This window comes from Equus caballus, chromosome 28 (genome assembly GCF_041296265.1).
Source record: "Equus caballus isolate H_3958 breed thoroughbred chromosome 28, TB-T2T, whole genome shotgun sequence".
Classification (NCBI taxonomy): domain Eukaryota; kingdom Metazoa; phylum Chordata; class Mammalia; order Perissodactyla; family Equidae; genus Equus; species Equus caballus.
The window spans coordinates 47,072,605-47,084,861 of NC_091711.1; the positions used below are offsets into that span (position 1 = coordinate 47,072,605).

Genomic DNA, 12,257 nt, shown 5'->3' on the forward strand with positions numbered 1-12,257 from the left:
CAGTGTCTGGCTAAGCCTCAATATATGTAGCTCCTTTATTTTGTGTTGTAAATTAAGGAGCTGCAACAGACAGGCCTAGCCCACCTCCCCACAGAAATAAGTTCAAGCAGTGTTCTGAACAGGACATTTGGAAATTAGATTCTTTTTTTCTGGTTTGTAACAATTCTATCCTTTTTCAGAGAAACAGCACCCAGGACTATCTTCCAAAGAGTTCTGGATATCCTAAAGAAATCTTCTCATGCTGTGGAGCTGGCCTGCAGAGATCCATCCCGAGTGGAACATCTGGCTTCCAGTCTGCAGTTAATAACAGAATGCTTCAGGTGTCTCCGAAATGCTTGTATAGAGTGTTCTGTGAACCAGAATTCAATCAGGTAGTGTTCTTTGCAGTTACATGCGTACCTTTGATGATATTTCTTTGTATGTGTGCATGGCTCTGTCATGTTAAGTTATCCATTAGCAATTGTTTGGGGATTATAGTGTCATCCATTGTTATTACAAGGCTATCTTTACGTCTCCAGGGGAGAAGTGCTCTGCAGCTCTTACCTCTGGGATTCTTTGACTAGTGTGTAACGGTATAACATGTTTAACATTAGGGGTTGGTTAGGTTTATCATTTGTATTTCTAGTATGTTTTGAGGTATTTGGTTTTCTTCATAGCACAGGGATTTGAACTTAATTTTGATTCTTTGCTCCTAGATTCTGCCTGCCTAAATGCACATGCAGATTTCGACCTCACTTTTCTTATAAATGTTTTGATTAGTTTTAGTGTGTTAGTTACCTTTGTGTTTACTTTGAACAAGGAGCGCATTTTGCAGATTTCTAAGAAGACCTTTTAGGGTTTCGTTAAGGTTGTGTAAAGCTGCAGTCTCTGCTTCAGCTATTGTATAGCGTGCACGTTTTTGAAAGTCGTTAAAATGGTGAGCGAGAGAATCGCCAAGTACTGCTCTTGTTATTTCACACGTTGCTCTCTCCTCCCAGAACTGCGCGCCTTTCCTCTGATTTTATGGAATCTGCTTTCTATTGAAAATTTTTACTTGAGTTGAAATCAGAAGCCATGAAGAGCATGCTCACCTTTCTTTCCTGGACTTGAATGTAGACAGAGCCTCCAGGCCTCTCTGTCACTGCTGTGATGGGTGAAGTTGGGCTGGTCCAGAAGCCACTTGAGGGACTCCCTTTGCTGCCTAGACAGTTTTATACCTGAGGCTTTGCTATGATTAATGAGTTTTTTAAGATCAAAGGAAAGAGAGAAAAAGCTAAAGTTTTTTCACTTCAATTTAAACCAAAGCTGTTAGCCATTTGCAGATAAATGAATAGAAACAATAATAATCTTGATAATAATAGTTAACATTTTAAAAATGTCATTGGTTATGTGCTAGAAGCAGTGGGCCAGAGGCTAGTTTATTTTGTCCCTTTCCGGGCAGGAGGCCCTCTAGTGTTATGGGGGAGGGAAAGGAGGGCCTTAGAACAGAAAGGTGGACTGTGGGCTGGCAAACTTATCTTTATGCTTTGCCAGGCTCGTGGGGAAGGAAGCAAGCATTTGGTGAGCCCACCCTAAGCCCCAGGCTTTGTCCCAAGAGCTTGACTTGCAGTATCTTGTTTAATCCTTAGAACAAACCCAAGAAATAGTATTCTACTATTTTTCCATTTTACAAAAGAAAAACTGTGACTCAGAGAGGTTAAAGAACTTGTCCAAGAGTCACTCATTCAGTATGTGATAGAGCCTGGGAATGTTCTCTCCGACTCTGAACTGTCTGACTTGCAAGCTTGACTCAGAAGCAGTTGCCATAACTACCCCAAGACACACGTTGACCTGTCATGTGCGACTGTTCCATCCTTTAAACAGCTACTTGACCCTGGACAAGGGCCTTCGCCTTTATGAGTACCAGTTTTCTTCTCTTACAACAGGGTGAGGGATATCTTCTGCACAGGACTGTTGAGTTTTAAATGAGATTACTTATGTAAAATGTGCACATGGTGTGCTCAGTAAATGTCAGGTGTTTCTGCCCTTGCCTTGGGAATGACAGTATGATAGATGTTTATGATAATATTATTTTCTTTGAAAACAGTTTTTATTATTTTCTTCTTTGGGTGCAAAAGTAATAGATGTAAACTATAAAAATTCAAACATTACAAAGATAAATAATATGGCAAATAAAATATCAGCTGTCTCCTGGCAGGGCCATCAAAGCAAGGGCTATACTTTGTGTGGTCATGCTATCTTTTTATTGCATGCAACTTATGGTTGGGTTGAAATGAAGATGAGCATTTAAGACTGTTAGTTTTTCTGCGTCTTACCTTCTAGGATTGTATTATTATTTACTGTTGATTTTAAGGGGAAATTCCAACCATTTAGGGTGTCAGCTCCTGGAAAAAATGTTTTCTAGTCAGAAATACAACAGAGATTCTGGTAAGGACTTTGGAGTCAACCTTAACTAAAGCCAGTATTTCTGAGCCTGTCAAGATTCAGATCACAACCTATATATATTTTTCTGGTGTTTTATTTTAAGTTATTAAAGAGTTAATCAAAAAGTGTGATGCTATTAAGGCCTACATCCTTTTACATCTTTTGTCTAAACATTGCACTTTGTGTGGACTGGGATTATATTTTGCTAGTATTTATGGAACAGTGTAAAACAACGAAGCAAACAATCTAAGTCATACAAAATTTTAGGAAGTACTCAAAGAAAACTGTCCAGAGCAGTTAGCTCTGCATGTAAATATAACCTCTGTTGTTGGGGTCACTATACTTTTACTGTAAAGAGCCAGATAGATAGTTTAGGGTTTGTTATCTCTGTACAGTTTCTCAGTTCTCCCATTATAGTGTGAAAGCAGCCATAGGTAATATGTGAACGAATGTGCACGGCTTTGTACTAATAAAACTTCGTTTGTGAACACTGAAATTTGAATTTCCTAAAGTTTTCATGTCATGGAATTATACTTCTCTTTTGATCCCCCCCCCAAAAAAAAAATCTGTCCATAAAGAAATAGGCAGTGGGCCCACTTCCCTGGTCGCCATTTGGATGTGTAGAGGCAAGAGCAGGATGAGAGGCAGAGCAGCCTCCTCTTTCTGGGAGGCAGGTGCTGAGCCACTTTTCTAGCCAGTCTTATGCCTGGGTAAAGAGAAAAGGATCAGTGGCTCTCTGAGCGCCTGGCCTTGTGGAAGGGAAAGAGGACCCTAGCTGTGTGCACACCAACCCTCATCTTCTTTAGGAGTGAATGTCTTGGCTTAATTCTGATTTGTGTTGAGGAGAAGTGAAGAAGTTAGGGAGCTGTATTAGTTTCCTTTGCTGCTGTAATAAATTAGTGCAAGTTTAGTGGCTTAAAACAATGGAAATTTATTTTATTATTTATTTATTTATTTTCAAAATCACAGTAGATAGTTATGTATCCTAGTTCTAAGTCCTTCTGGTTCTTCTGTGTGGGATGCCGCCACAGCATGGCTTGATGTGTGGTGTGTAGGTCCGCTCCCAGGATCTGAACTGGTGAACCCTGGGCTGCCAAAGCAGAGTGCAAGAACGTAAGTGCTATGCCACCAGGCCAGCCCCTATTTTTAATTTTTTTTGGTGAGGAAGATTGGCCCTGAGCTAACACCTGTTGCCAGTCTTCCTCTTTTTTACTTGAGGAAGAGTAGCCCTGAGCTAACATCTCTGCTTATCTTTCTCTATTTTGTATGTGGGGTGGTGGCCGCAGCATGGCCCCTCAGGTTTGGTAATTCAGTAGAACGGGGCTCACAGAACTCAGAGAAGGACTTTACATACTGTTACCAGATTACTGTAAAGGATACACCTCAGGGACAGCCAAATGGAAGAGATACAAAGGATCAGGGGTGGGAGGAGTGAAGAGCTTCTATGTCCTCTCTGGGTATGCGATCCTCCCAATACTTGGATGTGTTCACCAGCCTGTACAGAAACTTTCCAAACTCATCATTTAGGAGTTTTTATGGAGATTCCATCACATAAGCATGATTGAAATTATTGACCATTGGTGATTGAACTCAGTCTCCAGCCCCAGAGGTTGGAGGTTGGTTCTTTTGGCAACCAGCCCCCATCCTGAAGCTATATGGAGGCCCAGTAAGTGTTCCCTCCTAAGCGTAAACTCAGGTATGGTTGAAAGGGGCTGCTTGTGAATAACAGAAGACACTCCTGTCACACAGGATATTTCAAAGGCTTTAGAAGCTCTGTGCCAGGAACTGGGGGCAAAGACCTATTGTATATGTCTTATTATACTACGTCTCTTTTGCCATATCAGGTAACATATTCACGGGTTCTGGAGTATAGGATATGGACATCTTTTGGGGACCATTATTTTGCCTACCACTGTCCACCCTTTGGCCCCTAAGTATACATGTCTATCCTATGTGCAAAATACATTAATCTCATTCCTAGTCTCTCACATTCTGGACCCGTTACAGCGTTAACTCAAGCCCACAATCTCATTTAAGTCTCATGAGCTAAAAAGTCCCAAATCTCATCATCTTAGTCATCTAAATTATGTATGGGTGAGACTCTGGGTATGGTTCCATCCTGGAGCAGAATTCTTCTTTATCTGTGGACATGTGAAACTAGAAAACAAGTTATCTGCTTCCAAAGTGCAGTGGTGGGACAGGCATGGGATAACAGTTTTAGACATTACCCTTTAAAAGAGGAGAAAGTTGAAGGAAAAAAGGAGTCACTGGTTCCAACCAATTTCAAAATCCAGTTGGGCAAACTCAGTTAGGTTTCGAGGCCTGGGAGTAATTCTCTGTGGCTTGAGGCTCTGCTCTTGGCCCTCCCCTCAGAGTCACCCTTCCTTTGTCTTGAAGGATAGCACATGTTTACAACTGAGTAGTTTTATCAGCTTATTTCCTGCGTGTAGAATTTTGGGAGCCTGACTGCCTTCTTTCATTTCATCCTTTCTCTGTGCATTTTGTCCGAGCTGGCAGTTTCTACTGATACAACATTCTGAAAAAACGTTGTAGGTCTCACATATGTGTCATGGGGATTCACACCATTAGACCGGAGAGTCTCCCATAGAGCTTTCCTAGATAACTTCATCTCTACTTCGGGTTTCTACTGAGATGATTGAGGGCATCCATGAGCCACAGTCTCTTCAAAGAGCCCTCTGTGTAAAGGAACACTCTGACCTTTTGATCCTTCTAAGGCACTAGCAAAAGGTGGTCCACAGCCTTGGCTTTCTGTCCAGAGCACACTTTCCTGACAGTGAATCTCCTAGTTTTGGCGTCTTTTGCAATCTGGATAGGCTGATAATTTCCCAAATTATCAAGACCTGGTTCTCTATTGGTTCCTTTATCTCTTCCCTCTTGAATTTTACTATAAGTGGCAAGAAGAAATCAGGCCTCTCCTTCAACGTGTGGCTTGGAAATCTGCTCAGTTAAATATCCAAGTTCATCATTCCTAAGTGTTAGTTCAGCTCAGCTTTGACCACTATTTAAAAAGGATAGCCTTTCCTCCTGTTTCCAATGTGTTCCTCATTCTTTCTGAGCCTTTACCAGCAGTGCCTTCAGTGTCCATATTTCTATCAACAGTCTGTTTTAGGCAATCTAGGCTTTTTCTTTTCATGCTCCTCAAAATTCTTTTGGCCTCTGCCCCTTGCCACTTCCACATTTTTAGGAATTTGTTATAGCAGCACCCCACGTCTGCTACCCAAATTTATATGAGTTTCCTAGTGCTGCTGTGACAAATTAACAAAAACTTAGTGGCTTAAAACAACACAGATTTTATCTTATAATTCAGGAATTCAGAAGTCTAAAATGGGTCGACATGGCTGCATTCCTTTTGGAGGCTCTTGGGGAGAATCATTTTCCGTGCCTTTTCCAGCTCCTGGAGGCTCCCTGCGTTCCTTGGCTCATGGCCTCCATCTGTGACCCTGACCCTCTTGTATTCCTCTTATAAAGACCCTTGTGGTTACATTGGGCCCGCCTGGATAATCCAGGACACTCTTCCCATCTCAAGATCCTTAGTTTGCTCATGACCCCCTTTGCCGTGGAAGGTACCATATTCACAGATTTTGGGCATTATGATGTGGACATCTTTAGAGGGCCCTTACTCTGCCTACCACAGGAACAATAAACCAGTAGTCTCAGCACCGTTCGTTGGATCATCATTTGAAATGAAGGTTTAAGAAAAAGATTGTGTCTAACTTGTCTTTTTTAAAAATCTGACGCAGGAACTTGGATACAATTGGCGTTGCTGTTGATTTGATCCTTCTTTTTCGTGAGCTGCGAGTGGAACAGGAATCCCTGCTGACAGGTAACTTGCATCATGATTTGTGAGTTATTTATAACTTTGAAAAGAGTTTAAAAACCAGTCCTTGGAGTATTACATCATTCATTAAAGCAAATGTTCTGTATTTCATGATACAGAGAAACTTCATTAGTGATATTAAAGAATTTGCATAAAAGAAAGTTGCAGTGACCTGCTTCCCTCCCTATACTGTGGGCTGAATCCTGTCCCTCTCAGATTCACGTGTTGAAGCCCTAAACCCTGGGACCCCAGAACGGGACTGTGTTTGGAAATAGAGCCTTAAGAGAGAATTAAGGTAAAAGGAGGTTAGATCAGTGGGACCCAACCCAGGATAGTGGGTGTCCTTATAAGAAGAGGACGTTAAGTCACAGGTACACGCAGAGGGATGACGTGTGCAGACACGGAGAGAAGAGGGCCATCTACAAGGAGAGAGGCCTCAGAAGACGCCAACCCTCCCAACACTTCGATCTTGGACTTGTAGCCTCCAAAACTGTGAGAAAATAAATTTCTGCTGTTTAGGCCGCCGTTCTGCGGTCCTTTGTTATGACAGCCTGGCAGAGTAAGACAGGGTCTTTCAATATTTATGGATGCGACAGGCCCTGCTCTAGGGGTTGGATGTAATCCAACAGTGACCAGAGGAGACAGAAATCTCTGCCCTCAGGGAGCTTACCTTCCAGTGAGGGGAGCCTGATACTAAATTTGTTAAATAAATCAAATATGTAGTGTGACAGAAAGAGAAGTTCACTCGTTGTTAATGGCTATTGATGTGGGATGAAGAGTTAAACGAAGCTTCTTAATTTGAAGACCAAGAAGCTTTTCTAGAGTGTTCTGAATGTTTTTTTTTTTTAATGGAGACTGGTAGTATGACTGAACAGGAAGGGACTCTTTTTTTTTCCCCCCAATTATTTTATTAAGGTCATAATGGTTTATAGCATTGTATAATTTCACGTGTACGTTATTACTTAACAGTTTCTACCTAGACTACATCACCACCAATAGTCTTAATTTTTATGCGTCACCATATATATGTGCCCCTTTACCCCTTTCACATACCCTGCAATCCTTTGCCCCTCTGGTAACCACTAATCTGTTCTCTTTATCTGTGTGTCTGTTTATCTTCCACATATGAGTGAAATCATGTGGTGTTTGTCTTTCTCTGTCTGGTATATTTCTCTTAATACCCTCAAGGTCCATCCATATTGTTGTAAATCGGGCAGTTTTGTCTTTTTCTTAATGGCGGAGTAGTATTCCATTGTCTATTTATACCACATCTTTTTTATCCATTCATCCGGTGGGCATTTTGGTTGCTTCCACGTCTTGGCTGTTGTGAATAATGCTGCAGTGAACATAGTGGTGCATAAATTCCTTTGAATTGTTGATTTCAAGTTCTTTGGATAACTACCTGGTAGTGGGATAGCTGGATCATATGGTAGTTCTATTTTTAATTCTTTGAGAAAGCTCCATACTGTTTTCCATAGTGGCTGCACCGGTTTACATTCCCACCAGCAGTGATGAGAGTTCCCTGGCGCCACCCCCTCCCCCCGCATCCTCTCCAACGTCTATTTTTTGTCTTGCTAATTATAGCCATTCTGATGGGTGTAAGGTGTTATCTCGTTGTAGTTTTGCATTTCCCTAATGGTTAGTGATGTTGAACAAGTTTTCATGTGCTGGTTGGCCACCAGTATACCTTCTTTGGAAAAATGTCTGTTCATATCCTCTGCCAATTTTTTCATCAGGTTGTTTGTTTTTTTGTTGTTGAGTTATATCAGTTCTTTATATATTTTGGAAATTACCTCTTGTTGGATATATGATTTGCGAATATTTTTTCCTAGTTGGTGGGTTGTCTTTTCTTTTTATTCATGGTTTTTCCTTTGCATTGCAGAAGCTCTTTAGTCTGATGCAGTCCCCCTTGTTTATATTTTCTTTTGTTTCCCTTACCTGAGTAGACATGGTATTCAAAAAGATGCTGCTAAGACCAACGTCAAAGAGTGTACTGCCTATGTTTTCTTCTAGGAGTTTTATGGTTTCAGGTCTTATATTCAAGTCTTCAATCCATTGAGTTAATTTTTGTGTTTGGTGTAAGATAATGGTCTACTTCCATTCTTTTGCATGTGGCCATCCAGTTTTCCCAACACCATTTATTGAGAAGACTCCTTTCTCCATTGTATGTTCTTGGCTCCTTTGTCAAAGATTAGCTGTCTGTATATATGTGATTTTATTTCTGTGCTTTCAGTTGTGTTCCACTGATGTGTGTCTGTTTTGTGCCAGTACGATGCTGTTTTGATTACTATAGTTTTGTAGTATATTTTGAAGTCAGATTGTGATGCCTCCAGCTCTGTTCTTTCTTCTCAGGATTGCTTTAGCTATTTTGGTTTTTTGTTGTTCCATATAAATTTTAGGATTCTTTGTTTTAGTTCCATGAAGAATTTCATTAGGATTCTTTTCTTTCTTTATTTTTTTTTGAGGAAGATTAGCCCTGAGCTAACATCCATGCCCATCTTCCTCTACTTTATACGTGGGACGCTTGCCACAGCATGGTGTGCCAAGCGGTGTCATGTCCGCACCCAGGATCTGAACTGGCGAACCCTGGGCTGCTGAGAAGCAGAAAGTGCACACTTAACCTCTGTGCCACCGGGCTGGCCCCTCATTAGGATTCTGATTGGGTTTGCGTTGAATCTATAGATTGTTTTAGGTAATGTGGACATTTTAACTATGTTTATTTTTCCAGTCCATGTGCATGGAATATCTTTCCATTTCTTTCAATAATGTCTTGTAGTTTTCATTGTATAGGTTTTTCACCTCCTTGGTTAAATTTATTTCTAGGTATTCTTTCTGTTGTGATTGCAGGTGGGATGGTATTCTTGGGTTCTCTTTCTGCTAGTTCGTTATTAGTTTATAGAAATGCAACTGATGTTTGTAAGTTGATTTTGTACCCTGCAACTTTGCTGTAGTTGTTGATTATTTCTAATAGTGTTCTGGTGGATTCTTTAGGGTTTTCTATATAAAGGATCGTGTTGTCCACAAACAGCAAGAGTTTCACTTCTTCCTTTCCAATTTGGATCCCTTTGGTTTCTTTTTCTTGCCTAATCGCTCTTGCCAAAACCTCCGGGAGTGTGTTGAATAGGAGTGGCAAGAGTGGGCACCCTTGTCTTGTTCCTATACTCAAAGGGTTGGCTTTCAGTTTTTCTGCATTGAGTATGATGTTGGCTGTGGGTTTGTCATATATGGTCTTTATTATGTTGAAGTACTTTCCTTCTATGCCCATTTTATTCCGAGTTTTTATCATAAATGGATGTTGGATCTTGTCAAATGCTTTCTCTGCGTCTGTTGAGATGATCATGTGATTTTTATTCCTCATTTTGTTGATGTGGTGTATCACGTTGATTGATTTGTGGATGTTGAACCATCACTGCATCCGTGGTATAAATCCCACTTGATCATGGTGTATGACCCTTTTAATGTATTTCTGTATTCAATTTGCCAATATTTTGTTGAGGATTTTTGCATCTATGTCCGTCAGCAGTATTGGTCTGTAATTTTCCTCCTTTGTGTTGTCTCTGTCTGGTTATGGTATCAGGGTGATGTTGGCCTTATAGAATGAGTTAGGCAGCCTTCTGTCTTTTTCAGTTTTTTGGAATGGTTTGAGAAGGATTGGTATTAAATCTTCTTTCAGTATTTGGTAGAATTTTCCAGAGAAGCCATCTGGTCCTGGACTTTTGTTTTATGGGAAGTTTTTGATTACTGTTTCAATCTCTTTACTTGTGATTGGTCTATTCAGATTCTCTGTTTCTTCTTGATTTGGTTTTGGGAGGTTGTATGAGTCTAAGAATTTATCCATTTCTTCTAGTTTATGCAATATAGTTTTTTTATAGTTTTCTCTTGCAATCCTTAGTATTTCTGTGGTATCCATTGTAATTTCTCCTCTTTCATTTCTGATTTTTAAAATTTGATCCTTGTCTGTTTTTTTCTTAGTGAGTCTGGTGAAGAGTTTGTGAATTTTGTTAATCTTCTCAAAGAATCAGCTCTTAGTTTTGCTGATCCTTTCTCCTTTTTTTTTTTGGCGTCTATTTCATTTTTTTCTGCCATAATTTTTATTATTCCCTTTTGTTCTGCTGACTTTGGCCTTTGTTTCTTCTTTTTTCCAGCTCTACTAGGTGTAGTTAAAGATTACTTATTTGGGATTTTTCTTGTTTGTTGAGGTGGACCTATATTGCCATGAATTTCCCTCTTAGAACCGCTTTTGCTCATCTCCTAAGAGTTGGTATGATGTATTTTCATTTTCATTTGTCTCCAGGTATTTTTTAATTTCTCCTTTGATTTCTTACTTGATCCATTGGTTGTTTAGTAGCATGTTGTTTATTCTCCACATATTTGTGACTTTTCCAGCTTTTTCTTGCAGTTGATTTCTAGTTTCATAGCATTGTGGTCGGAAAAGATGCTTGATATGATTTCATTCTTCTTAAATTTATTGAGACTTTCCTTGTTTCCCATCATATGGTCTATCTTTGATAATGTTCCATGTGCGCTTGAGAAGAGTCTGTATTCTGCTGTTTTTAGATGAAATGTTCCATGTGTGTCTACTAAGTCCGTTTGGTCTAGTTTTTCATTTAAGTCCAGTATTTCAGTGTTGGCTTTCTATGTGAATCATCTGTCCATTGATTTAAGTGGGGTGTTGAGGTCCTCTACTATTGTTGTGTTGCTGTTAATTTCTCCTTTAGATGTGTTAATAGTTGCTTTATATACTTTGGTGCTCCTGCCTTGGGTGCATATATATTCATAAGTGTTATGTCCTCTTGGTGGAATATCCCTTTTATCATTATATACTGCCCCCTTTGTCTTTCATTGCTTTTTTATCTTGAAGTCTGCTTTGTCTGATATAACGTTGGCAACACCTGCTTTCTTTTGCTTGCCATTTGCTTGGAGTATTGCCTTCCATCCCTTCACTCTGAGCCTGTGATATGTTTCCTGGAGGCAGCCTATTGTTGGGTCTGTTTTTTTAATACATACAGCCACTCTGTCTTTTGATTGGAGCATTCAGTCCATTTATATTTAGAGTGATTATTGATACATGAGGGCTTAATACTGCCATTTTATCTCTTGTTTTCCAGTTGTTCTGTGTTTCCCTTGTTTCTCTTCCCTTATATTCTTGACTGCCATTTCAATTTCATGGTTTTCTGTGATGGTTTTCTCTTTATTTATGATTTGTGTCTCTGAGCTTTTTGTTTAGTGGTTGTCATGAGGTTTGTATAAGAGATCTTGTAGATGAGGTAGTCCATTTTCTGATAGCCTCTTATCTCCATTATCCTAAGCAGGTTCCATCCCTTTTCTGTTCCTCTTCTAAGTTACTGTTGTCACAAATTATTCTGTTTTGTGTTGTGAGTTTGTGATTAAAATGAAGTGTTGATAGTTATTTTTGATGCTTTCCTTCCGTTTATCTTTTATAAGTGTTTGCTAACCTGTTCTGATAGAGAGCTTCAATTTTCTGATTTTGTCTGTCTGTTTATCTCCTTGCTCAAGGCTTTGTGAACCTTTATCTTTTTTTTGGATATGAGGGCATCTTTTATCATTTCTTTTAAGGGAGCTCTAGGGGGGATGAGCTCCCTCAGCTTTTGTTTATCTGGGAAAGCTTTTATTTCTCCATTGTATCTGAAGGATAGTTTTGCTGGATAGAGTATTCTTGGCTGGAAGGTTTTGTCTTTCAGTATTTTGAATGTACCATTTCAGTCTCTCCTAGGCTGTAAGGTTTCTGCTGAGAAGTCTGCTGAAAGCCTATGGGGGTTCTTTTGTAGATTATTCTCTTCTTCCTTGCTGCCCTTAGTATTTTTTCTTTGTCATTGACTTTTGCCAGTTTTGCTATTATATGCCTTAGAGAGAGTCCTTTCACACTGATGTATTTAGGAGTTTTTTTGGCTTCATATAGTTGTAAGTCCAGTTCCTTGCCTAGGTTTGGGAAGATCTCAGCTATTACTTCTTTGAGCAAGCTCTCTGCTCCTTTCTCCCACTCTTCTGTCTCTGG

The 12,257-nt window shown here is 39.8% G+C and overlaps 1 protein-coding gene across 3 annotated transcripts in view; it reads left to right on the top strand.

Annotated features, from left to right (window-relative positions):
* The window catches only part of ATXN10 (ataxin 10), a 189,936-nt gene that overhangs the window by 25,280 nt on the left and 152,399 nt on the right, over positions 1 to 12,257 (top strand). For all 3 annotated transcript variants that reach the window (XR_011433567.1, XR_011433568.1, XM_023631242.2), the window contains exons 2-3: positions 180 to 371; positions 6,165 to 6,247. Coding sequence is in view for 1 of the 3 variants with exons in the window: in XM_023631242.2 (XP_023487010.1) it covers positions 180 to 371; positions 6,165 to 6,247 (275 nt within the window). In the remaining 2 variants the exon portion in view is untranslated. The remainder of the gene's footprint in view (positions 1 to 179; positions 372 to 6,164; positions 6,248 to 12,257) is intronic.